General features: G+C 37.2%; 1 protein-coding gene and 1 long non-coding RNA gene across 2 annotated transcripts; one reads left to right on the plus strand and one right to left on the minus strand.

The window, feature by feature from the left end:
* Positions 1-16: 16 nt before the first annotated feature.
* On the plus strand, positions 17-12799 carry LOC149315878 (uncharacterized). Its single transcript, XR_016280406.1, has 3 exons — positions 17-833; positions 8546-8678; positions 11699-12799. It is a non-coding gene; the product is annotated as an uncharacterized LOC149315878 (long non-coding RNA).
* Positions 3036-27440, minus strand: LOC149315879 (bile acid receptor-like). The gene is made up of 11 exons (XM_089514342.1): positions 27346-27440; positions 19260-19385; positions 17425-17784; positions 13892-14032; positions 10559-10686; positions 10372-10476; positions 10162-10261; positions 7196-7324; positions 6851-6955; positions 5362-5475; positions 3036-3298 (listed from the first exon to the last, which is right to left on the minus strand). Exons 2-11 carry the CDS (start codon positions 19348-19350, stop codon positions 3060-3062), a joined length of 1512 nt encoding a protein of 503 aa, XP_089370468.1. The 5' UTR covers positions 19351-19385; positions 27346-27440; the 3' UTR covers positions 3036-3059.
* Positions 27441-27692: the final 252 nt, after the last annotated feature.

Consider the following 27692-nt stretch of genomic DNA (forward strand, 5'->3'; position numbering starts at 1 on the left):
CCGTTGGGTACACATTGATTGAGAGTTCCTGCATGGCAGGGGGTTGGACTGGATGGCCCTTGTGGTCTCTTACAACTCTATTATTCTATAGTTCAAAGGTGTTTCAAATTTTAGTGAAGCTATGCTAGACAACATTTCTGATTGTGTAACTCCTGATGCCTCTCGTTTGCCATATCTAGTTTGGTCATAACACTGGGATACACCAAAGCATGTTCCCGGCAATGTGATATATAAGCAGATTATCATAATGGAAGTATTCAGTCATAAGCCTGGAATAAAGTTCTCTCTTGTTATTACAGAAATAAAATCAACTTTCTCGCCCCGGAAGACAAAAATGATAGTGCATTTATTAAATATATATAATCTGAAAATGTACTATACAAAACATGTTTCATGTATTAAAAATACTAGCTATATATTCATATAAGCCATTTACACATAGTTCAGATGTGAAGGAATTAAATACAAAGATAATAATATCAATATAAAAACACAATTTTAAGGCATGTGTTTTTTAAAAAATGTGCTTGAACTAGAGACACTATCATAATATTAGGACTTTTATTTTTCATCCAGAAATTAATAGGAAAATATACATTGGCTGTTAATTTATCATCAAATTATTACTATGAATCATTAATACAAAACTGAATATGCAATTTGAACTAAACTACTGAAGGTTATTGATCATGTGTCCTTTTGAAATCCCTTGGAAATAGTTCAATTGCAACCGAATGCCCACTGGTTTAGATTTCAACAGAACTACAAAAAAGCTGATTGGTGAACAACATCAGTCATTATTTAGTGGAGTCCAGTGCTATAGCTGTGTAAAGGTATCTACAAAAACATAGTAATCTTGAATTGTATTATATTTTGACAAATGATAAGTAACACGTTTTATGGATACCGTGGACTGGTAAAAAGAAAAATAAATGGGCCCTAGAGCAAATCAAGCCTGAACTCTCCCTGGAAGCCAAGATGACTGAGACTGTCGTACTTTGGCATATCATAAGATGTGACTCATTAGAAAAGGCAATAATGCTTTCTATGGTAGAAGGCAGTAGGGGAAAAAAGGAAAACCACATTCCAGATGGATAGACTCAAGCCACAGCCCTGAGTCTGCAAGACCTGAGCCAGGGATGCTGATGATAGGATGACTTGGAAGTCTCTCATTCCTGGAGTAGCCATGAGTCGAAGTCGACTTGATGGCAGTAAACAGTAACCTTTGTGTGCCCTATCCTTGAATATTACTGGATATGCAGTAAATTGCAGTTGCTTGCTGGGGATGGAGGGAGTTTGCATTATAAATTCAATGTGTTATACATCTCCAGTGAATCTTTACATGATATATTTAACTCAAGAAATATGGAAACTACTGTTGTGTGTCTTCAAGTTGTTGTGATGTTTTTATTCCTGCCCAACCAGACGTAAACAGAAACGACTAAGTTATTAAAATTTGGTTTATAGCTGAAATTAAGATTTACCTATTTTGAACAACTGTTCTAAGAAAACAAGTCATTAACAGGAAATTAAAACCATCTGTTAGCTCAGCATAACCTAAACCATTGTTACAATGTTATCTACTATTTAGTTTTATAATTTTTTTGTGATGCAGTTATCTGATCCACAGTTATACGCATTTGTTCTTTAAGTGCAATTACATGGAAATGAAGTAATGCTAATAGATTTTAATATTTAATTTCTTATGAATAAACAACTTTGGCAGATAAGGAGAGGTGTATCATGTAATGGCGTTATTTGGTGATGTGTGTGTGTGTAAAAAAGAAAACTAATCAACCCAGATCCACTCCAGAATATTAAAATAAGCTATAAATTCAGTACTTTTGGTTTCCATCTAAGTTTGTACATGTTTCTTTGGGATAATCATTACATAACTGCATTAGTCTTGGGTTCTTTCATTATTTGAAAATGGGAAAATACAGAAATGTAAAGCACATAATTAAATGAAACTTAGTAAAGTAGGGAGTTAGTGGTCTATCAAGTCTCTGTCTTCTCCTGTGAGCTGCTGTGCATACGTGAGTTTTCAGCTGGCAAACTTTCCGCTATTTAATGGTAATTCTCCTAGAGTCTTCTCACATGACAAAAGAAAGCCAATACACAATGGCAGAGAAGCAGCTTTCTCCTTGCCTCTCTGCATGCTGTTGAAGCACTTTCATTCTCTTCCTGAGGGAGACACTTGTAAAAGCATGTCATTTGTTTCACTGGAAAATCAATTTGGCAAAAGACACACTTTCTCCCTAAGGAAAAAGAACAGAAGTGCTACAACAGCATGCAACCCTTAGCTATTAATGAGCAGTAGGAAGTTCAAGGATTTGCCATTTCAGTGACATTTTTCTTTGCAGTGAAGAGGACTAGAGACTTATTGTGACATTTCTCTTTTCCAAAAAAAATTTTTTTTACAATTTTACAAAATGAGTAGGCTAAGGGTTAATAGCTAAGGGTTGCATGCAAGGAGAAAGCCACTTCTCTGCTGCTCCATCTCAGCTTTTTTTGTCATGCAATAAGGCTCCCAGGGCCTGAACAGACACACACATCTTAATAGGCCAGAAGCTGCACCAAAGCTGTGCTCCTGTCCTTAGGACTGGAGTGTGGCTTTGGCATGGCTTCCAGCCTCTTAGGCTGGAACATTTAAACAGCATACCTCCAAAATAGCCTGAAGCAGATTTATTTTGGCCTGTCTGTTTGGGGCCCCAGTGAAAGAAAACTGCTCCCCATAACTCTGAAAATATCTGAAAGCATGTGTAAAGAATTTATTGCTTCTAGGTCCATAATATTTTAAAGCTGTTTTCTACTTACCTTTTCAGGAAAGGTGATAATATGGTAAAGATCACAATATTACCTTTTAAACTGCAGAAAAACTGGACTGTGTATTTTTAGAACAGAACATTATGTTTGCATTCATCACAGCACAGCATTTTTAAAGGAGCCTGTAGTCATTTAACATAAATGAGATTTTTTAAATAAAAGCACAAGAATGAGGAAATAGTATGTTTTAGAAAAACAAAGCTGTAGAACATTTTAAGTAATTAGTAATGTGTTTAGTGCAAGTCCCAGATTTCACAAAGCAGAGAGGTCAGCTTAGGATCCCTCGTTCTCCAGTTTACTAGCACTTCTGAATGGTTGTGATTGAGGGTTCTGAGTTCAGTGAGACGCCCGATGAGACGGGCAAAGTGTTGTGGTTCGTCAGAGTGATAGATTTTTGAATATTTGTACAGAATTCCTAAGAAAGGTTCTTGGAGTTTCTCCACATGTTGTTTGTTTTTTAGGAGTGGACGATCTGAAAAAGCATGGAAAATAATAATAATAATAATAATAATAATAATAAATTTATTTATAGCCCGCCCAATCACTAGGAACCCTTAAACCCATTTGAACTTGTCATTGGCTTCTGAGGAACTCCTTTTTGAATCTCCATTAGGAGCTATTAAGTTAGTGATTAATTAGATGGACAGATCCTTTTCAGTGGTGACACCATCATTTTGAAACTCTCTCCTGATACACACACACACACACACACAGCAGGAGCATTTAAAAGGGAGGGGGTATGCCAGTCTGATTTTAGATGTTTTTCAGGTTGTTTCACAATTACTTTATCTCCTAGTGTTAGTTCACATTTTATGTAATTATATATTTTCTATTTGATTGTAGTGGTGTTTTGATTTGTTATTGTAAACCAGCCTCTGATGGTAGGCATCCTAAAAGGTGGTATATTAAATCTATAAAATAATTATCTCAGGCATGGTACAGAACGGGGAAAAGAGGCGCCAAGGAGGTGCCTCTCCTTGCCCCACAGCAGCACTGCAGCAACCAAATTGCGCGATGCTGCTGTGCAGCAAGAAAGGAGAGCGCGGAAGCAGCTCCTTTTTTGTGGCGTACCTGCGCCATGCCAAAGCGCCAGTGATGGTGTGATGATGTGCCAGTGGCGCAGCCCCGTTTGGACACTGTGCTGCTTGCATGTCATCGCTGCACGCACCATCTGGATGGTGCCGCGCAGCTGCGGCGTGCCCATGACGTGCTAAGATTGTGGGGCGTGTGCACACCCCACCTCAAGCAACCCTAGCACGTCATGGGCGCACCACAAAGGGTCCATCTGTACCGGGCCTCAGTTTGAGGGGGTATTGTGAAGTCATTAAATAAATAAATCTAGTGTTGCATAAATAAATAAATCTTCTGTATATGTAAAATATGTAAACATTCATTTCTGGTACTATAAAAGATCAGAATTTATAAAATGACATTATTATTCCATAAAGAAACAATTTCACATTTCATAGCATATTATGAAAGTAATATAAGGAAGTTTCTATCATTTGTTATTTTCAGGTTTTCTTAACTTTTTAAAAACCTATTTCTAGTAGCTATCTCTAGTATTTCTAGTAACCTATCCATGTTAAATTGTAAAACTTACATATTCTGTGGTCTTTCCCCTTAATATGCACGCACAGGATTGCACCCATTAAAGAGCAATCCTAAATAGGACTAAGTAGGAGCAGAGTAGAGATCTCCTCCTACAGATCACTTCTTGCTAGATTATGCTGACAAGTATGGAAGGGGGAATTCATCAGGGGTTTTACCCTGGCCAATCATAGTAGCTTAAATCCCTCTGTGATTTACTTATACCTGCTAAAAACCAGCTACCCACCCCCTGAATTTTAGTGCTTTATTTCAATTACATCGGGCAGAAATATTACAAGCGATTGCTTTCTGCATGCTGAGCTCTTAGATAATGGAAAAGGGGCTTCCACAGCAACAGAGCCCTTCCTCTCTGCTAGCAGAAAGCCCTGCTAGTACAGTGGCCAGATGCCTTACTGCAGTAACTCACTCACAAACCACAAGATTGTGAGTTCAATACCAGCCAGGGGCTCCAATGTCGATTCAGCCTGGCATCCTTCTGAGGTCACTAAAATGAGTACCCAGCTTGTTGGGGCCATTAGCTTAATGATATTTCATCCCACATGATGGTATAGGTTAATTACTAATAACTACACTATTTTGAGAAATTCATCTATCAACGATTGAAATTAATAAATGTTTTTTTCTTTGGGGTCTCTGTGCTTCACAGAAATGAGTTATCCTGTGCATGTGCAGAGTACCATTCAGAACCTTCTAAAATGTTATGTAAGCATTCTGGAAGTAGCCCTGCCCACTTCCAGCAACCCTATATAAGGTGCTTCCCAACAAAGCTATTAGTTCCTTTTTGTCAGTTGCTGCAGTAGCAGAGTGAGGTATTTGAACTATTATCATTATTATATATTTGTGCCACACATGGATCCACACAATCTTATTTGAAAATATCAATTTTTAGCATTTTATCACTAGATAGATAGGTGCTTATCATACCTGAAAAAAACACAGTAGTTGCAACAAGCAATGCATACTCTGTCTCAGTAACATTAAGTTCTCCCATGCTTCTGTAGAAGTAAAAGAGTGCAGTAATAAACTCTTCAGTAATACCTGCCAAAGAAAGAAAACAACAGTGTCAAATGGTAGTTTAACAATATATTGATGATGATGATGATGGGTGATGATGATTTTATTGATTTTTAAACCAAACATCTTTATGTAAAATGATGGCAATTTAAGCCATATGATAGTCAAAGAAAAAGAAATAGATGTCTATGTGGGAAGATCAGTTCAAAAAATGTGAAGAGTATGGATTATCAATGGAAGAAATCATATGAATGTCAGGAGGTTAAAAATTCTAGTGATAAAGGATGGAGTCAAAGAATGGAGGATGCATTTGGTGAATGGACATACAGAAAATGGCAACTGTAGATAGGGGAATAGACTTACAAGTTCATGGAAGAAGTTTAATAAAATTTGAAAAGAAAGAAGGACCATCCTACAAACATTAAGAACTAACAGGGTCACAGGATGAATAGAACAGATGATAAATTTAAGATGGAGAAATTTGAGAGATGAGGAGGAAGTTTGGCTAAGATCCAAGGTAACATCAGCAGAATAGACTGCAGGATTTGTCTAATGGAGCCCTGATGGCGCAGTGGTTAAATGCCTGTACTGCAGCCATTCACTCGAAACCACAAGGTTGCGAGTTCAAGACCAGCAAAGGGCCCAAGCTCGACTCAGGCTTGCATCCTTCCGAGGTCGCTAAAATGAGTACCCAGACTGTTGGGGGCAAATTAGCTTACTTGCTAATTAGCTTACTTGCTGTTCACCGCTATGATCTTTGGAATAGCGGTATATAAATAAAACAAATTAAATTATTATTAACGTTGCATCCACACTGAATAAATAATCCAGGTTGACATTACTTTAGCTGCCATGGCTCAGTGCTATGGAATTCTGGGAATTGTAGTCTGTTGTAGCATCAGAGCTCTCTAACAGAGAAGGCTAAATGTCTCACAAAACTACCGTTCCCAGAAATCCACAGAAGTGAGCCATGGCAGTTAAAGTGGTGTCAACCTGGATTTATTTCTGCAGTGAGGATGCAGCCTCAGTTGTTAAATTATGAGAATGAGAGAATAATATTTCTGGATAAATAAGACAAGTTCAGAAGATGGAAGTTTCCTGGATGAAAGGCAGATAAAAAGAGGGAGGAAAAAAGAAAGAAAGGGGGATGACAAATGAAGTTAGAAAACACAAGGAAAGCACACGTATTTAATACTGACAGTATCATAAAAATGTTCAATCCAAGCAGTGATCTGGTTGAAAACCACCAATACCAAAGAGACAGATATCTTGTTTTTAAAAAATTAAGTAATCTAAGCATTGATAGTAGATTTTTAAATTTTTCAAAACTATTTTATATTATTTAGAGATTTAGCAACTGACTAAATATAGTTACATATACTCTGGAAGTCCCATTTACCTGTTGTACTGGTAGATGTTGGACTTTCTTCAGTACGAGACATTTCTATGGAGTAAGTACTTTTATCTTGACCACAAATAGTATGGTCAGAAAATTTTACATGACCTAGAGTAAGGGAAATGAAAGTCCATAACTTAACTCTTAAAAAATCTTATCATGAAGATATATATTTTGTTATATATATTGTAAAAGTCATTCATTTAATAAAGTGATGTGAGAGAGGCGTTATTTATCCTAACAGTATAACTGGAAAAGACCATACAGCAGTAAATAGCCCACCTCATCACATGCATAAAGGAGACTGATTTGTAATAAATTAATATAACTGCATGTGGTAAAACTTACTTTCACTGAATGATGACTGGCATTCAATTCCTTGTTCATTATATATTTGGGCAGAGCGTAAAAACATTGCTTCAATTGTGGAGCCTTTCAACAAGGCTATCTGATCATCACTGGCTAAGCTTTCAAACCCTATGTAGAAACAGATAGGCAACAGAAATTACAACAATTCCTTTGATGATGGACATAAATTTGGAATTTGACATAGTTTTTCTGTGAAATAAGCTTTTTTTTTTTTTTTTTAAAAAAAGCTTTTCATAATCATGCCTCAAAGTGAAACTGTGAGACAGCGATTTTCCCTGTATAATTTATGTTCCTATGATATTGTAAAAATTAAATTTTCCTTTGGCTTCCAAATTTCTAGCATTGCAGTAACTTAAAATTTCAGTAAAATACAGTTTAATCATCCAAAGAAAAGGGTAGGAAAAGTCACCAAAGGAAGGTGAACAGAGCATATGTAAGAGTTATAAGGTATATAAGGTGTGAATGATTTTCATTGTTGCACTATCCAATGCTAGTGTTTTGGAGAATGAAGAAAAAATAAAACTGTGGGGGGTCAGAATTCTTATTTAGAGGGCCAATGTCATCTTTTTGCTCTTCCAGTAGCTACACTCCTGCTGAGAACAGGTTGCATGTAAACATACAAAACAACAAGTTTTCAAAGAAATGGCTGTGCTAGTTTCTGGCAGCATAAAAAGAAGGCAAGAGGGGAAGGGGGGGAGGAATGCACCATTAAGGTTAACTAGTTTTTATTTTAGCATGAGCTTTCATTGATATAAACCCACTTCTTCAAATGCAGTACAGAGTTACATTAAAGCCTCAGGTATAACTGCATAAATATGCTTTATACCTGAGGCTTTAATATCACCTCGTACTGCATTTGAAGAAGTGGATTTATATCCATTGAAGTTAATGCTAAAATAAAAATCGGTCAGTTATAAAGATGCTGCCATATTGCTTTTTTTTCTCGACCTTCCTTCCTTCTTTTTAAAATCCCAACAGTTGTTTTCTTTTGGGAAAAATAAAGATAAAGCATTTTGTAATGGAGAAACAGCGGGGGTAACTACTTTTTAGGCTATGGTACTCCAGCTATGCAACACTCTACACAGACAGTTTTGCCCAATTCCAACATTATTATTGTATGGTTGCCAAGTGAAAATCCAGGTGTTTTATGTTTTGACGTTTTTATTTTTTGCTTTTCTCTGTGTTTTATTCAACGCCAACCTGAAATCTAGTATAAAGAAGGGCAGTATGTATTCTACCTAAATAAACATTTTACTTTCCTTCTACCCATAGCCTTTTCTTTTCATTCCTCCCATCTATTTATCCCTCTCATTCTCCCTCATATTTCAGCTTGAATTTGTGTAGGTAAGCACTCATCTGGAACCCCATGAAATAAAAGCAACTCAGAAAGAACTTTCAGCTGAATTGTGGAGAGGGATGATGACCCCACTGCTTCTTGACTTTAGACTGGCCTCACATGAAGGTGCTTTTCATTACAAGAAGGAGCTATCCTAGTTTTATTTAAGATGCTCATGTGTACCATGTAGTTGTACCATGTGTTAGCCTGATCTTTCTTTCTTTTTGAAATGCTTCTGTTCTAGACATACAAATAATTCATACTTTTCAAGAAGCCTTGCATCATGTATTCAACTGCAGTCTATTTTATAACCCTTCCCCCTTTAAAAATAACGTGAGGGTTTGAGTTGGGCTTCCCACTTGAAACATAGAATGCTGTCTTGAATGTGCACAGCAACTTTCATTCAGACATTTGATTGGTAGTCATCTTCAAATATCCACAGGACTATTGTTGGGAAGATGAGGCAAATTTGTTTTCCATTGCTCAGGAGAGTAAAAATCAAAGCAACAAATTCAAATTACATGAATGTAGATTTCAACTAAACAATAGGAATAATATTTTAATGGTATGAGCTATTCTGATAGTCAAAGCTCAGTGAAATGGGCTACTCTGAAAGGTGGTTGGAGGGTTTAAACCCTCCTGTGTTAACTGTCCTCTGTTGGAGGGATTAAAACAAGTTGGATAGCTATTTAGTAAGTATGCTTTAGCTGTAGATTTCTACATTGGCAGAAAATAGATTAGGTGACATTTGGGGTACTTCCAACTCTACAATTCTATGATTCTCTATCAACCTTCAAGGGAGGTTTCATTGTATTAGATGTAAGACAGAGTTACTGAGAATATACCCATTGAAGCTAATGGGATTGAGGTTAGTCATGATTAATGTAATTTCTATTAATTTCAGCGGCCCTATTCTAAGTATGATGGAATCTAGAATCAACCTGTTGGTCAAAATGAGATCTAAATCATGCAGTCCTCCAAATGTTACTAGATCGTAACTTTCAGCTGTCCTAGCATGCATGGCCAGTGTGTGGAATGCTGGGAACTGTAGTACAATAACTTCTGCAAGGCTGTATAATTCCCACCCTAACCTAAATACAATTGCTAGCCCTAGCAGGGGGTAGACTTACCGATTCAAATGAAATTACATGAGTGCTGATTTTCCAACTTCCCACTTCAGTGGGCCTGTTCTCAGTGGGACTTACATTTGGATTTAGATTATTATGTTTCATGTATTAGTGTCATAGAAATGTATGTAGGGCTTCAGCAACCCTGCACACATTTCTATGACACTGATACATGAAACATAATATTTTCTTTGTTATTCTGAACCTTATCATTCTGAACACCAACATTCTCTCAGTATTTGAGAGATTTTTAAAACACACTTTATGGTGCATTTTCCTGTTTTGAAAATAAATGCTGGAGGCACAAAATTCTATTCAGAGGTATGTAGAACTGAGCACTAAACATGTGCATCAAGTTCCACTTCGTTATTTTAAAGTGGTATAGACTGATAGACTAAATATACCTTAAGTAACTGTGATACAGATTTATAGTATGACAAAGATATATAACATGTAATGCTAATGAGACTGGAATACGTTACCTGGGAGCCTTTTTGTAAAATCCACAAATACCTGTACATGAACCATGGCTGATTCTGAAAGATGTAGAAAATTCTGTTCAGGATTGGCAGTTTCCTGCAGCTAATTAAAATGTTTAGGATTAGCAAAAAATTCCATTAAAAAGTCAAAATGCTATATTGATTTTTTAAAAAGCCATGTTGACATATATATTATATTTTATGAACACGTACAAACTTCTTTGCTTCCTCCATTGGAATTGTGCATTTTTGATGGGCAGCCAAAATATGTTCAATGAGCTCATACTCCCCAGGAGTAAGTTCCATTCTCTCCTGTAGCTTTGAAAGAAGGTTGGACATAAATGTTAAGGAAACAACCAGTTTTAAAATGTACTAATTAAAATATTAAATATGACCTTACTTTTAATGGTTTGGTCGTAGAGGATACATGTTTGCTGTCCACCCCTTCATCTTCCAGTTTGATATTACAAAGCAAGGTAGTCTTTTTTCTAAGTCGCTTTGACTTACACTGGACTTCTGTTAGTAGACCTGTAAGAAGTTTATAGCAGAGTAAAATATAGTGAAATAGAGAATTTCTAGAGCATTACATTTTTAACAGAAAATTTGGTAGTCCCATTTTCTTCCTTTTTTCAGTTTTCAGAAATAACATGGCAGGAATAGGGATAGCTTTCTACACCTCAAAGAAGACAATTAAAAACTAACAATATATACCTGTGAAATGAAGCAACTGGGTCAGGGAAGCTTTGAATAAAATACGTATTTTGAATCTTCTAGAGATCGCTTTAAGCCTTTTCCCAAGGTACAATCCACCCTGTATACTCTGGGAAATGTTTGCTTCAACCAGGTGACAGTTTCCCAGAGGACCTTCTTGTCTGCTGCCCCCAGATTGTGGAATGACCCTCCGGAGGAGATATGACAGTTGAAAATGCTGACTGCATTTAAAACAGCATTAAAGACATATTTCTTCTGGCGGGCCTACCCAGTCAATTTTAAATCATGACTTTTTAATTGTATATGTACTCTTATGAATGTATTTTAATGATTTTATAGTATTGTGTTTTGACTGTGGGTTTATGTATTTTTAATTGTGTTTTGTATTTTAATGTGTTGTACCCTGCAAGAAGAGACAGGAAAGAAATAAAAAATATTATTATTATCCCAAAATGCATCCAGGAATGGTTTGTTTTTCTTTCACCAGGCTCTGCTTTTCTTACAATTTCCATTAGGTGGCCAGATTTAGAAATCTATGCTTTTTTAATATGTTGGGAATAGCTATGAGGGAGACTTATTTCCTCTCCCCCCTTCTCTCTATTTCACTGTTCTTGCATGCTTAGTAAGAGTTTCCAGGAGGCAGCTGCTATTTACTTTGCATGTTGTAGGCCAACACACACAGCTACGAATGGGTACAGAAAAGCTCTCGGCCCAACACATTTCCCAAAATCTAAGCACAATTTTGTCACTTTATTTTGAAAGAGTATTATTTTGTATTGCAAATTGCCAATTTGCAGGATCACAGCTCTAACTTTTTTAATTTTTTCAGATTATGGATAGAACCATGTCAATAAAAGATGAGATTGTCAAGTACTGAACTCTGGGCCATCATGAAGTTCCTGTTCCTGCAGAAGATAACTCCAAAGAAAATCCGTTAAGTGTATGATACAAACACTGAGTGACAAGTGCCTGTCATAATCACCTGTGAAGAAGTGGTATGCCAGCTTTCATCATGAAGATTTTGAGACTGAAGATGCAGCAAGGTCTGGGAGGCCTTCAACAGTGTCAACTCTTAAAATTGTTGAGCATGTTCATGATTTGATTTTGGCAGATTGGCAAATCTCAGCTAAAACAATTGCTGAGCTCTGGGTTTATAATTCATGAGCAGTTGGCTATGCAGAAGCTGTCAACCAAGTGAGTGCCAAAATGTTTGAATGCTGACTAGAAACGAAATAAAGTGTTACCTCTAAATTGATTTTTGGGTAATTTTGAGTGATCTAGTAATAATTTTTTGGAATGACTCATCACTGTTGACGAAACATGGTTATATCACTATGATCCGAAGACCAAACAACAGCTCTTGCAGTGCCTGCACTTGGGTTCTCCACAGCCAAAGAAATTCAGGTCACAGGAAAGGTCATGGCCACAGTTTTTTGGGATAAGAAAGGTATTTGGATGATTGACTATCTTTAGAATAACCAAACAGTTAATGCAAAATACTACATTAACTTGTTGAGCCAATTAAAGGAGGCTGAAGGAAAAACTACCATATCTGATAAGCTGCAAAAAGGTGTTCTCTTTTGCAAGACAATTCACTTACTCACAGGGCTGGCAAGACAATGGATGTTTTGAAGAATTTGAGGTTTGAGTGCATATACCTTCCACTCTAATTATCAGATCTTGCTCTATCTGACTATTTCCTGTTTCCAAACCTTTAAAACAGTTTTAAAGGAAGGGAATTTAGGAATGATTCAAAGGTGACAGCAGCAGCAGAGCAGTATATCAGTGACGAGACAGCAGGGGGAAAAAACTGGAAGGACTAAAGAAACTTGAAAAACAATGTGCCAAGTGTGTTGACCTTCATGGTGAATATGTAGAACAGCATGTACATTTAATGAAGGCCCAGAAAAAAAAAAAATGGAAAAATTAGGGGGGGGGGACTTTTTTTTCCAGTTTTTCCTGAAGCCTTTTTTATTTTTTTCTAAAAGATTGGAAAAATTGAAAAAGGAAGAAAATGGGATTGTGGAATGTTTTATTTTAGCACGATAAATAAAATCTTTAAGACATGGTGTTCATATATTCTCCAAATCATTTCTAAAAACTATATACAGTATCATGTTATTCTCATTTCTGTGCATTGAATGAGGACAAACAAATCATAGGTTACAAACTGAACTCTAATGCAAGAGCAAGATGCATTTCTTTTTTTAGGGGAAACTGAAAGAATCTGGTCTGTGTTTGAAAACACTCACACTAAATCAAGAAATAAACTGACATGTGAAAGGGTAGAGAAGCTTGGTTTTCTTAGATGTGTTAGATTGTTCTGGTGCCCCAACAAATTATAATTTCCAGGATTCCCTAGCACTCATCCAAACCAGCTTAATTTCAACAAGATCATTTCTTAGGCCCTGTACAAATGGGCAGGAAGGAACGGCTAAACGCTAGCCCTTTCTGTCCTGGATCAGTGCTGCGGCAAATGCACACCACAGCACCAATCCGGCCTCTGCAGAACATAAAAAGGAGCCGGGTTTTCCAGCTCCTTTTTGTGCCTGTGAAATGGCACCATAGCCACTGCTGGGCAGCTTGATCATGCCCCTTTTTGTGCAGTGCCGTTTGGCATAAACTAATAAATACTAATATCTATAAGATCTGAATATAAATATCACCTAGATGCTCAACTGAGAGCTCCTGTTTTAGCTTTTGTGCCTGATGATCATTTTGTTTTTCCTATATTGATTTTTGTAATTCTGTATCAGCATGATATATTACATATTATGATGATCTTGTCCTTTGGTAATGTTGTGATTATGTTAGCATTATACTGTTTTTAAAATACAACTATAGAAATCTTTTTATGAGGTGTTTAACAAATACAATAAACAAAACTTTGAAGATCAGAAAAGAATTAGCTAAAACATATGAGATGGAGGAAAAACTATTTAGCTTTAAACACAGCATGAAAGGTAATTTCCTTATCTGAGAAGCATATCCCAGAGCAGATTATTATAATATAGGCACTTACATTCAGCTAGCATTCCTACAGCTTTACACTTCTTTAGTCGACACTCCTGACATTTTCTCCTCATATACATGTCCATTTCACAGTGGCCACCATTCTTGCATCTGTATATTGCATTTTTGGTAATGCTGCGTCGAAAAAATCCTAGCAATGATATAATTTGGGATGATGAGAATAAAAATAAGGAGAAACCACACAGTTTTTAACAGCAGGGTTCCCTATTTTAACTAACAGATTTAAACAGAGATGATAAATAGCTGTAGGAGAATATGTCAACAAATAGGGCAGGAAATACAATTGCTGAACATAAATTTAGTCTGCAATCCTATGACAACTCACCTAGGAGCAAACCCAGGGATGTAGCAAGAGCGGGGAAGGGAAGAAGGATTTAAGCATTTGTCACTATAAAAAAAGCTTCTGTTCTCATTAGTAATGACATAGGCTGCATCCACACTGGAACAATAACTCGGTTTGGCACCACTTTAACTGCTCTGGCCCAAGGCTATGGAATTCTGGGAACTAGTTTTGTGAGACATTTAGCCTGCTCTGTCAGAGAGCTCTGGTGCCACAATAAAGTACAATTCCCAGGATTCTCTTGCACTGAGCCAGGGCAGTTGAAATTGTCTCAAACTGGATTATTTCTGCAGTGTGTTTTGGACCATAATTAATCCCATTTAATGCACTTTAGTTAGAAAGTGTACTCTGAAGTTTACAAAAAAACAAATAAAATAAAAATACAATTATTTTCCACGTGCAAAATGGTTGTGTAAATAACAGTAACAGTAACTAGGAACTGAATGCATGTTATGCTAGTCACCCTAATAAAATTATTTAAATTGTTAATAAAGTTTAATGTACCCCGATTTATCTGGAAACTTGTGGAGAAACTGTCCACTTGAAATTCCTGTTACTTTCAAAAGCCAAGATTACTAAATTTGAGTTTTTCTAAGAAAGCACTGAACACCTGACGCACACCCCCAAAGCGGTCGGAAACCGTGCCAAACCAGGAAAAGCCAGCCTAAAAAAGAGTCAATTAAGATTGACTGCTGGCCGGCATAGCTTGGAACTGCAGTGGTGGCTCCCTTCAGGAGTTGTCTGTGCAACCGCTGCAGTCCCGGCCTGATCAGTGCTGGAGTGACCTCTGGCCACTCCTTCCTGACCATCTGTTCCAGGCCCATGTATACAAAAGCTCACACTACAACTTCTTTGGCATAGTTCCTCTTAAAGGTTGCCACAAGATCCCTTTGCATACTGTTATTTTGGACTAATATGGCTAAGTTTATGGAAAGCTAGAAATTTGGGGAATGAAGGAAAATTTCATGGAGGAGCAATGTCTTCATTCACTCCTGTCTGAGGCCCATTGAAGTCAATGGGATGTACTTCTGAGTAGACATGGATAGGCTTGCACTGTTGTACATTATAAATACAAGACAAAAATACTGATATTATCTACAATTATAATTAGAAACAGAAGTATCTATATTATTCCCTTCCTCCAAAGAGCTCAGTTCATATCTGGTTGCCCTGCATTATATTCTCGCTGTTAGTGGTGGGGAAAATTTGAAACTACATTTGTATCAGCAATTATCCCCTCTTGTCTTGTTACAATTTATTTCTTCCTTGCCTATAGGATGAGATGCTTAATCTAACCTCTTTTTCTCTTGCACACTCTTCCCCATCAGTCTGTGTCTTAGTTAGATTGACCAGATGTCCTAATTACAAAAGAGGACAAGGTGCCAAAAATGTAGAACGGAAAAGAAAATGTAGGACATGACCAAATAAAAGCTAAAAGCACTCATATAAATATCAATTCACGCTTCTTAGTCATGCTCAAAATGGAGGACCTTTTGGAATTTCTCCTGGAGAAAAGGCTGAAATGTAAAACATGCCTTGAGAAAGAAGGATGTCTGGTCACCCTGATCTTAGTCTACCATCTCTCTTAGTACTTATATCCATCTTTCCATTTCCCATATTATCATTATGCTTTCCTTTTTGAAGTGGATAGGCAGGTGGCAAGACAAAGAATTCTCAAGCCATATAGTGACCACTCCCTCTATGGTGCTGTGGCCATGTTAAGAAATATTGTCTCCCAAATTTACTGGTGCTAGAGAATTACTGTATATTGATAGCATTATAATTTGTAGTAAGTCAGAAACCTTGCAGTGTTCTGCACTGGAGCAATTTGTCTTTAGATGTCATGTATAGTAGTCTGGGGACTGTATCCAAAATATTTTTAAAATGAAAAATATATATATATAGACATACAGTATATGTTTTTAGCACTGATTTTCCCCCCTGGTTTAACATAATCTTACATGAATTATCAGACATAAAACCTATTGACAAAGCAACATAAAATCCCCAGGGGGATTATCTATTATTATCATTTTTATAGATTCTAGAGGAAAATGAGGAATATGAATCTGCCATCTCTCTTAGCACTTATATCCCCAGACATTGCAGTTCATATAGCCAGCCTCAATCAGCTGAAGCTCTCCAGCTCCCTCAATAAATTTTACAGGTACTGTCAGAGTGGTGTAGTAGTTTGAGTGTTAGACTACAACTTTGAAGACCAGGGTTTGAATCCCCACTTGACTATGGAAATTAACTGGGTGACCTTGGGCAAGTCACACTCTCTCAGCCTCAGAGGAAGACAGTCAAAAACCTCTCTGAACAAATCTTGCCAAGAAAACCCCATGATAGGATTGCTTTAGTGCTGCCATAAATCAGAAACAACTTAAAGGCACACAGCAACAGGCTTCACAATGGCATTGAACTCAGAATAGAGGGAGATTTAAGTCTCCCCAGCTGGCATAGGGAGGGTTGGGACCCCCCCTCCCATGATCAAGACGACCAAGACCCCTGTGTAATTGAGCTCCCAAGGAATTACAGTCATAAATGTCTTAGTTTATTGCCATCTTTGCATTCACTTAATAGGGTCGTATATTTTCCCCTTTCTTTGACATTTATTTTATGCTCTGAACAATTTTATACTATTTCATCCATTATTTGGCCATTGTCTTCATAGTATTCACATCGTTAACTGCTTTAGTCGGCGACATTATTATTATTATTATTATTCACTGTATTCTGTATTATTGTTTTACAAAAGCATACATGTAAATACACAAAATTCAAAATGAGCTGCCTTCTAGTCTTGAGCTGGAGCATATACTTTAAAAATAGTTCCAGGATTCCTGCACATAGGTCTCTATTGCTTTGGTCCAAAACACACTGCTGAAATAATCCAGTCTGAGACCGATGTAACTGCCCTGGCTCAGTGCTAGGGAATTCTGGGTTTTGTGAGACATTTAGCCTTCTCTGTTAGAGCTCTGATACTCCAATAAACTACAATTCCCAGGATTCCCTAGCACTGAGCCAGAGCAGTTAAAGCGGTTTCAAGTTGGACTATTTCTGCTGTATGTTTTGGACCTTTGTCTCCTCAGTTTCAAAGAGCCAGCATTTGAACAATCAGCATTCTCAAGTCTTTTAAACAGGAGCACCCAATCATAGTCACAAAAATCTTTTCCCATTACCTTTGCAGCCTTCACAGGTGAGTGCATTGTAATGATATCCTGAAGCTTTGTCCCCACAAACCACACAAAGCTCCTCCTGACCCTTTATTCGCAGAGTTGAATGACTTAGCCTGGGTCGTTTGGGTCCTGGATATCCTCCCCCATCATGAGAACCCATGCAGGCAGGCTTACTGAGTTCACAATTGCTGATGATGTATTGCCCATCATTGTACTGGGAGTCCAAGTTGTGTGCAGTGTAATGAGACTGGGGAGATGGTGCCTGTAATACAGGCGGAAACTGAACCGGTGAATACTGACAGTAAGAGGGAGGCTGGCAGTCAAGGTCTTGCAATGGATACCCAATGTGTTCTGGCAAAACATCTAGAAAAATCACACCAACCGATGGTTATTATAAGATCTGACATCTCTGAATATTAGATCATTCATCATTCACTCATTCATCTATAGTTGAGGATTTTTCACTCTTCAGAGCACCTAAACCAGGTTACATAAAATTACTAAAACCAAGGTACTGCCTACCCATAGGTCTACATTGCAAAGACACAGCACAGAAACAAAATGGGGATGAGGAGTACAGAAAGCACCAGTTCTAAAAATAACAAGATCAAAGGGAAAGGTCTTTCAACTGCATAAAAATGGAGAAAAACGGACCAAGAATAGTGAACTCAGGACCAGAATAGCTATATGAACAAAGTAAATATCTATGTGATATGAACCAAGGGCCAAGATATAAATGAAAAAAAATTAATACAGTGGGACCTTGGTATCTGCTGGGGTTTGGTTCCAGGACACCCCATGGATACCAAAATCTGTGGATGCTCAAGCCCTGTTAAACAAAATGGTGTCTCTTATATAAAAGGGCAAAATCAAGGTTTGCCTATGGGAATTTGTATATTTTTAAGGTATTTTCAAGCCATGGATGCTTGAATCCTTGGATAAAAAATCCATGGATAAGGAGGGCTGACTGTAGCCAAAAATAAAAGCAAATGAATGTGAATTTGGATAAAACTTAAATAACTATTAAGAATCAAATATTACATTTTTATAATAAATAACTCTAATAAACAAAATATGCTGATTGACATATGACATAGATAATCCAAATATTTAATAAGAGGCAGGCCCAGTATAATATTGGTTCAACATTCCAGATCTTTTTTTAAATCTTTTTTTTTACCAGTTTGACCACCTGGGGTGGAATTACTGTATATTCCAGAGTTGTCTATCCCAGAGAGCAGCCTGCATGTGGTTTCAGAGTCTGCTCTGCAGACAATATTGCCTGTGGTGGAGGACTTTGTTTTTACTAAATGTTTGATGGTATTACTGAAAGTTCAGTTTTGTATTAGCATATTTACTGTTTGTGTCCCTCTAGCTTCAACGGGACTTACTCTCTAGGGAGAGCCTTTGGCTACAGTCTTGAGCACACTTGTTTAGGCCCCAACCGAACTCAGCAGGGCTTTCTTCTCTATGTACATTTACAAGATTATATGGCAAGTGTTCAAAAGCAATGTTAGGCTTGGTTAAAAAAAATTGCTGTGACATAGTTAAGGCATTTGAATAGACACTACAGTGATTTTTAAATAGCATGGGAGGTGGCTAGGAGAATGAAGAGACATGCTTTAAAATATTTATGAAAAGATTTTTTTAAAAGGAAAATCATTATGGTTTACCTTAAACTGGTATCCAGCATAACAGCTTTAGGTAAGAAATGTAGAAATGCAAGGAGTACACTTGCCTGTTGTGGTCCACTCCGTTGCACTCCAAACTTTCTCACAATCATGTACACACCAAGTTCCAGATTTTATTTTTAATTTTTGTTCTTAAGCTTGACTCACCATAATATTGCATTTGTTCACTAAGGCAGTACCCATCAGGCACTGTCATAAAACTGTTTGCCATGTTCTGGTCCAGCTCCCACTGCTTCATTCAGCTGGGGTGCTCTGGGCTTCCAAAGAGCAAACCTAAGGAAAGGAAATGTTGCTAGTTATTTGTATTTTCCATTAGGCAAGAGCTGGGTGCCAAAGGATTTCCACAATCAGTTTATGGGAGGAGAAAAGACTGTAGAGATTCCAACAGAAATATCCTTAAATAAAAAAAAATAGTTCTCAAATTAAGGTTACAAAATTTCATACTATATTGGTGTTAATTAAAATAATCAAGATCATGAATCTATTGTGTTTATCCTTCCATTAATTGCATTTTTATTGATAGAATCCACCTTTCCATAAGCTTTCTCATTTGTCATTTCAATAATTAGCCAGGACTCTAATGGCCTAGTAGGAATGCAGCTGCCCTGGAATTTCCTGAGATCTCTCTCCTCATGTTGGACTGGAAGTCCATAGGTCTGTTATAATTAATTACATTTTTAGCCCCAAATTCCTCAAAGGAACTCAGGATTGCATAAATTATTCCTGCGTCTCACTGCATCCAGTTCAAGATCCTCCCAGGCCCTGAGATTTCCAGGCCAAAACCTGAGAGCTAGAAATTGACTGTGGTGGTGTCATTAAATATTATGCATTAAGCACTAACCACTATCACAGCTTGTAATTCAAACTCATACATGTGGAGTGGGGAGAAAGAGAGAGAACATATTTTCTAGCGTACAAATTAAGAGAGAACTGTTAAGGGCCGTTCCCAGATCAAGATGAAATTAAAGAATGTTATTCTTTCTCACTGGCTTAGGAAAATGGAATAAGGAATAGTAGCCTAGCCTCCCTGCTTCTAGCCAGAAAGTGGATGCAGAGCAGAGGGGAGGGAGTCCTTGCACTGCAATTATTGGAAGGGCATGAAGAAGCTACCTAAGTGAATACTCAGATCCCCTGGAAAGTCTTTTTAAATCACAGCAACAAATCGATTGAGCTCAGCATATTTGTAGCAAGCTGCTTCTCCGCTAGTTGAACTGGTGGTTTGCACATAACCCTTTTCTCCTGCCCAGAGCTGAGCCCCTCAAAACTAGATAATATAAGCCATTGCCTACCGCTTGAAGATAACCCACCAAAATGGGAGACTCATGGTCAGGCCCTGAAATCTGGTAAACTTAGAAATTTATTGCATTGGTTATGAAATCGATTTAATTCTATCCGGTTTGAAGCGCAATTTAGGCGGCATCCTGATCTTATCAGATGTTTTTTGCCAGTGAATACAGCTGCCCAAATACAGCCCAGTGCCATCCCCACTTCCAGAGCCACTCCGCCAGCCATTTTCTTATGTCAGTAAACAGCCGGATCTAAAAAGAGACGGGAGAAGCGGCTTTGGAAGCAGGGATGGACCTGGGCTGTATACGAACAGCAGATTTGGTGGCAAAAAAAGTCTGATAAGATCAAGATGCCACCCAAATTCAGCTTTAAACTGGATATAAGTAAATCAAGGGAGGTTTATTTAAAATCTCCAGTATCTGTTCGCTCTTGAAACAAATTAGCGGGGGGGAGGGGAATGGAGAGGAAATCTTGCTACAGGGAAACAGCTGTAAGAAGAGCATCATTACAGATTATTGTTTTTGCACTATGGCTGTAGACAATTCTTTAAAAATGGTGCATTTAGTGCAAAAGCAGTAAGTACCTTGTAGTCTGCATGATCAAAACTATAGTTTTTTGTGGGGGTTTTGGCTATGAGGCTGTGTTCTTAAAGAGTTTATTCCTCTATAGCATTACTGTCTACTTTCATTACCTTTTATAGCATACAGAATCTTGTGGCAATCAAACTGATGGTTGCTTTTCCTCAGCTCTCTGTGAGGCTTTTATTTCAGCTAGAAATACTTTCCTTTTCTTTCATAGAAACTGGTCTGCAAAACTCTTCAGCTCCTAAAGAAAGTGAACATTCTGGCCCACTATATAGTAGCAGAGGCTTTGTCATCACAAGCAGAACAACAGAGATGCAAAGATGATGAATTCTGTGGCCTAGACCACGCCAATGATAACATCCTATTATTTTTCAAAGCGGATTTGCCTTCCTCTGTGGCTGAGAGCATGTGACTTGCTTGAGGTCACCCAGTGGGTTTCCATGGCTGAGTGGGGATATGAACCTTGGTCTCCAGAGTCATAATCCAACATCCAAACGACTACATCACATTGGCTTCTGCCACTATAATTAGTGTTTACGTTCCCATAAAACATTTTTGCCCTTGCATCCTGAGAACTTTAAGTGATTAATAAGAATTCTTCGGGGGGGGGGGGGGGGAGTCAATGGATGCTGAATTTTGCTTATTGATCCAAACTAATCAGACAATCTTTGGTTCCAGCCGTCTGGTTTTGATACCATTTCTGAATAAATGAAATGTAAAGACATCTTAAAAATCTTGGCATTGTTAAAAGAGTTGGAAACTTTGAGAAACTTCCTTGTGACATGTACAGTACAATTGTTGTTTAAAAAATCCTAAAAAGACGCATGCTTCTGTTATGTTCACAACCTGTGCTCACACAAACATCCTATTCGCTCATCATTAGAAAGGAGCAAAAGGTGAAAAGGTATGGCATGGATGGAATGCTGCCACATGCTATCTCTGCTTGTAAATATTTATTCAAAACAGAAGTGCCTTGATGAATCATGAAAATGTTATCAATGAGATCAACTGTTCAACTGGACATGTACAAAGTCCGCATATTTTAATCTATAGAGATGTATTTTTTAAACCGTTTGCAGTACTTTAATTCAGAATTCCATAATAAATTTGAGAATTGCTTGGTAACAAATGCTACCATTTCTCTAGCAAATGCAGCAACAACATAAAAGAAATACCAGGGAACAACTCAGTCTCTCGTCAAATCCTTTACTTCCTCTCCTGCACAGATTGCCATACTGCTTTCCCTACACAAATTAGTTCACAAAGCAAAACTTGCATTTCTGCACACTAGGCAGTGCAAAATATATATTATGATATATACAGAAGAGAATGATTAAAGCTAACACCAAAAAATCTATTGATTTTTAAAACAGAATTATTAATACTGTCCTCCCTGACTCTAGAGATTCTATCAGCAACTCATGCTTAAATAATGTGAAAAATCCATTCTTCTACCTGTCATTAATTAATTCACTGGTGCATATTTTTGCCTGTCTTCCAAGCTGCCTAAGTTTGGACACAGTGCAAGCAGTTTAGCATCACATGAACAACTATAATCTAAATTCAGCACAGGGTAAACAATAAAAAAGCACTTCATACTGTTGGATGATTTTTGCATTCTCTTTCCCCCTCCTTAGATAGATAGGGAATTCCTGCATGCAAACCCTCCTCTCTCTCTATCTCTCTCTCTCTCATTCAAACTAACCATGTGACTGAGGTCATTCTCCCTTTCGGATTAGCAGATATTTTTCTCTCAAAATAGTTTCAACTGAGCTGTTGTATTTCCATTTTTCTTTTCCATCAACTTTCTTTGAAAGATGGTGGGATAAATAATTCTTTTTACCTGAACTATTCACTAACTAGATTAGGATATAGAGCCTCTATGGAAATATAGATTAAAGCCATTAGTAAACTTTTGTTTTCAACTACAAGCTACTTGTGTTGTTTCTGAGTCAGTCGCAGTTCTTAGAAAAGCATAGTTAGACAAGAGCACATTTCTGCTACTCTGCTAATTTGAAGCTAGACCTTAACAGGCTTGGCTTTGACATTTTTGATATGTGAATATTTTTGTTTCCTTTCTAAAGACTGAAGCCTTAGGAAACTTAAATTGCCCACCCTACACATACCATTACACAAAAGGTTTAAAATAATCTGTTTATTCCAGTGGTTCTCAAACTCTGGCCTTCCAGGTATTTTGGACTTTGGCTCCCAGAATTCAAGGCCATTGGCCAAGATGGCTGAGGATTTTGGGAGCTGAAGTCCAAAACATGTGGAGAACCAGAGTTTGGGAATCCATGCATACAGTAATAATGCATTTTCAAAGGAAAATCTGAACATACAACCCAAAACTCAGTGCAATACTCAGCAGATATTCTGTCTTAATTTTAGCAAAGAAATTGCTCAGCTGGTAACATGCTATTATTGGCAAAAAATGTGATGTTTGCTCTATTACACAATGTAGAGCATAGGCCTCGAAGGAGACCCTCCAGGGAGCACTTCCAAATATTTGAAATGACTGTACATTAACATCTATCGTAAATATTTTGACAGTAGTGTCAAAAGGGAAATTTCTTGACCAGAGAGAATTTTAGGAATTTGAGCTGAAAGTCTTCTCGCATTTCTACAGTGCACTCATATCCTGGGAAAGAAAATGAGGTTGCAGAAAAGCCACCAGATTTGGGCAGCAGATTTGAATCTTGATTTGGATCCTGTCCTAACCCTTTCTCCAGATTTGGATCCACACAGATTGCTGAAATTCTGTGGAGCTAATTGAGGGTGGGCCAGCATTAACTAATTAGTGCGTGATTATGTTCTAGATATCCCTTTGCTGTGGTCACAGAAGAGATCCAGCTATAATTCAAATATTTAGCAGATAAATATTTCGTTGTCTCCAAAGAACTGAACCATTACCCTTACAAGATTAAAGCTAATTATTTTTGAGCCACAACAGAATTATCAAGCAGGACAGTTTTGTTTAATGGTGAACTTCTTTTTATTGTTTTATACTGTTGTGTGTTGATTTAAGTGTTCTTTTGCTGAAAATTGGCTTTACAAATTACTGAAATAAAATAAATAAAGAACTAGACTGACTGTAGCAGTTTGGACAACTACTGGGAAGTAAACTCCTCTGAAGCTCAGTACCACCACTTCAAATGAGATTAAGCTTCTACCAAAAAATACATCCAGGCAATAGGATAAATACTGGCTGTAGATTGACATGGGGCAAACATAAACATATTTCTTGTGTAAAGTGGTTGCAAATACTACTATTCATAAGTGTACATGTAGACTCCCCTCAAAATATCATAGTGAGTGCCACATAGGACAACTAATATAAAAATTTTATGGCCTGTTACAGACTGCCAAAATAAAGCTGCTTCAGGTCTCTTTGGAGGTATGCTGTTTAAATTATGCATGCATCCTAAGAATCCGGAAGCTGCACCAAAGCCGCACTCCAGTGCTTAGGAATGGAGTGTGGCTTTGGCGTGACCTCCAGACTCTTAGGACCCAAGCATCATTTAAATAGCATACCTCCAAAGAGACCTGAAGCAGCTTTATTTTGGCAGTCTGTAACAGGCCTATATGTTTAAATAGTGCTCAGGTTTAAATATCCAGTGTGCTGTAGAGGTCTGAGTGTTGGACTATGACTCTGGAGATCAGAGTTCAAATCCTTGCTCAGCCATGGAAACCCATTGGGTGACTTTGGGCAAGTCATACTCTCTCAGCCTCAGAGAAAGGCAAAGGCAAACCCTGCTGAGGCAAACTTCTTGGCAAATCTTGCCAAGAAAATCTCGTGATAGGTTGGTCGCCATAACTTGGGAATGACTTGAAAACATACAACATCAGCAAAAGCCTTATTCCTAACTCCAAATTTAAGATCAAGGATCTAATTTTTAACTGAAAAAAATTGCATAACTGTCGGCATTCATAAACATTTTGTATGATCTAAGGATGCTTTCAGACGGTAGCTTTTACTAGGAACAAGCATGCTGATTCATCATATTGGATACTAATAAGCTACATAATAAATATGCAGATCTTTTTGCCAATTGATCCTATATCAAATGTATTTGCAGGTTGCTCAGCTATTTTAGTGTAAATACTGTTTTTGGCTGCACTAAATTTTTTCACATAGATACATTTTCTACTTTTGCTTTTAAGTATCATAATTTGTGAAACAGGCATTAAACTACACACATGCTCAGAGGAGAAGTAGTCAGAATAAGCAAATAAAATTTAAATATTACAAATGAAATACATTGAACTGTATTTAAAAGAATTAAAATACCAGTTAAAATATCAGTGTGTTTTTCTGTTTTGAGATTTCAGACCAGTTGATAATCCCAATTAGGGCAGAGCCACTGAATCATTATCTTGATGCCTTACTTGGATAACTGCTTTGAATAGCCAACAGATGGTATCTTATTGCTATAACATGTTTGCTAGTTCTTCATAAAAGATTATTTTTTTCAAAAAAACTAGTCCTGCTTAAATTTATGAAATATATGAATCTTTCAATCACATTTTATTTGGCTAATATCACAGAATCTGAAAAAGCCAGAACTTTTCCAGCATGCATCCAACAATCTCTGTTTACCAGAAACAACTTCACAATACCAAGCTGTGGGAAAGCACATAAAGTAGATATACTTTTCAAACCTATTTTAAAATATTGCTTTCTTCTTTGCTAAAAAAAAAAAAGTTATTGTAACTAATTTACTAATATACATGGATGCACAAATCTAGTGCATGACAGCTGAATGCAAAGTAACTGAATGTCTACCATAAAAGTTATTAGCTTTTCCAGAAGCCCCTATAATTGTTCCATTAATAGTGATGTAATCTGGAGCAACAAGGTGCAACATAATGATAACATCTTCAAGCAGTGCTCAACCCCCATGTGAAAAGCACAGAAGCAAGTAAGTTGGCATTTCTGGGCACACAGAATAGGAAAAGAAGAGCTTTCAACTGTTGTAATAGTGGCTAGGTTGATTATTTTGGGGGGACAAACCACACTTTTAAAATGACCGTGGATTGGATCAAGACTATCGAAATCAATGGGACTCAGTCATGACCAACTTTAGTCCCACTGATTTCAGTGAATCTATTCTGACTAAAACTCAAACCAGGTCATCCCTTTCCTCTATGAAAAGCTTCAGTTTAGACATGGGGAGTTCAAAACTCTATTTCTCCTTCCCTCTGCCTTTTCTTAATCTAGAAGCTATTTCCATAGTGCCTAATTCCACACGTTGTCAAAGGAAACTTCATTTCCTTACAACCCAAAGAGCACCTGTACATATATGAATGCCATATCATTTAGCTAACACATCTCTCATCCTCCATAAAACATTATAACTATAAAAATTGGTATACATTTGCTTGGTTGATCACATTCTCAAGTAAATGTGTTATTGTTTATTGCTATTGCTTTGTATTTCCCTACTGTTGTAAGCCGCCCGGATTCCTAGTGATTGGGTAGGATATAAATAAATTCTATTATTATTATTCTGTTAAAATGGATTTTAAGCTACCATCCAAATAGGTGCTGTCAGCCAGGGTATTTTTAAATAAATTGTTAGTAGGTGTCCATTCTTCCATTCAAAATGTTATGTCCTGTCATTCAAACTATGCTGAAAGTGATTTTTAGTTTTGAGGGAAGATGTTTTTTAAAAAAAGAAATGAAGTCAAAACAGCTGCAAATACCCACAACATACTAACAATTTTATTTATTCCTCTGCCCGCCATCAGAAAATACCTGAACTGGTAAGAAGAAAAATCCTTTGAATTATTATCAAAGCTTAGAAAAATTATTTTAAAAACAAAATTGATCTGAAATTGCAGAAGAAACATTATTATGGGGTTATTCTTATTTTTTGTTTGTCGTACCTTTGCAGGAGCATTGAAACAGGTGGGGTGCCATCCACTGATTACATTGAAAGTGTCCAATCATCTCCACTAAGTATCCAAAAGCTAGGGCTGGATGTCTGCTTGGACACACAACTATAACTTTAAAAGTGCCTTCATTGGACAAGTTATTTCTGATATCACTTGCAAATTAAGTGGGCGCTAACCAACTGGATATACTAAAAGAAAATAGGTCTATTGCCATTAAGAAGATACAGTTGAAAGTCTTGTTCATGCTCTGGTATTTATCGCAAAGAATCCAACATTTTAAAGAGAGCAGATGAATAAAATCCATTAAAATAAAATAAAACAAAAGAATAAAACAAATAAAATGGCAGGATGTTCCATAACAATCAGCACTGTATTTCAAAAATATGATGACAAGCTTTGCGTAATATGCTTCATTGTGTCAAAGTGAAATAATCCTCACATATTTATATAAAAAGAGTAACACTTACACAGCTTAGTCCCACAAAGCTGTCCTCTTATATTTCCGCTTTAAGGTACATCTGAAGCAGGGAGAATCTTTTCTGTATTTATCAGTTTCTTTGCATTCACTTTGGCTCCAAACACTTTGCAGAGCAGAGCTTCTCTATATCTGAGAGACACAAGCTTCCCACACAGCCGCTCTGAGGGTCAAAGCAAGGGCAGCTGCAAGACCACATAAATCAAATAATAACCGAATCATCAGGGACAGAGGCCATTAGGACCCACACGTCACATTTTCCCAGCAGTCTTTCCAGCCAACTTTCTAAACTTTTCTGTTGCTCTGGTTTAGAGATTGGTGTTTCCTCATTCTGGTTGC

The sequence above is a fragment of the Sceloporus occidentalis genome, unplaced genomic scaffold (genome assembly GCF_023333645.1).
Source record: "Sceloporus occidentalis isolate IW3139 unplaced genomic scaffold, rSceOcc1.0.p SCAF_3, whole genome shotgun sequence".
In the NCBI taxonomy this organism is placed as follows: Eukaryota; Metazoa; Chordata; class Lepidosauria; order Squamata; family Phrynosomatidae; genus Sceloporus; species Sceloporus occidentalis.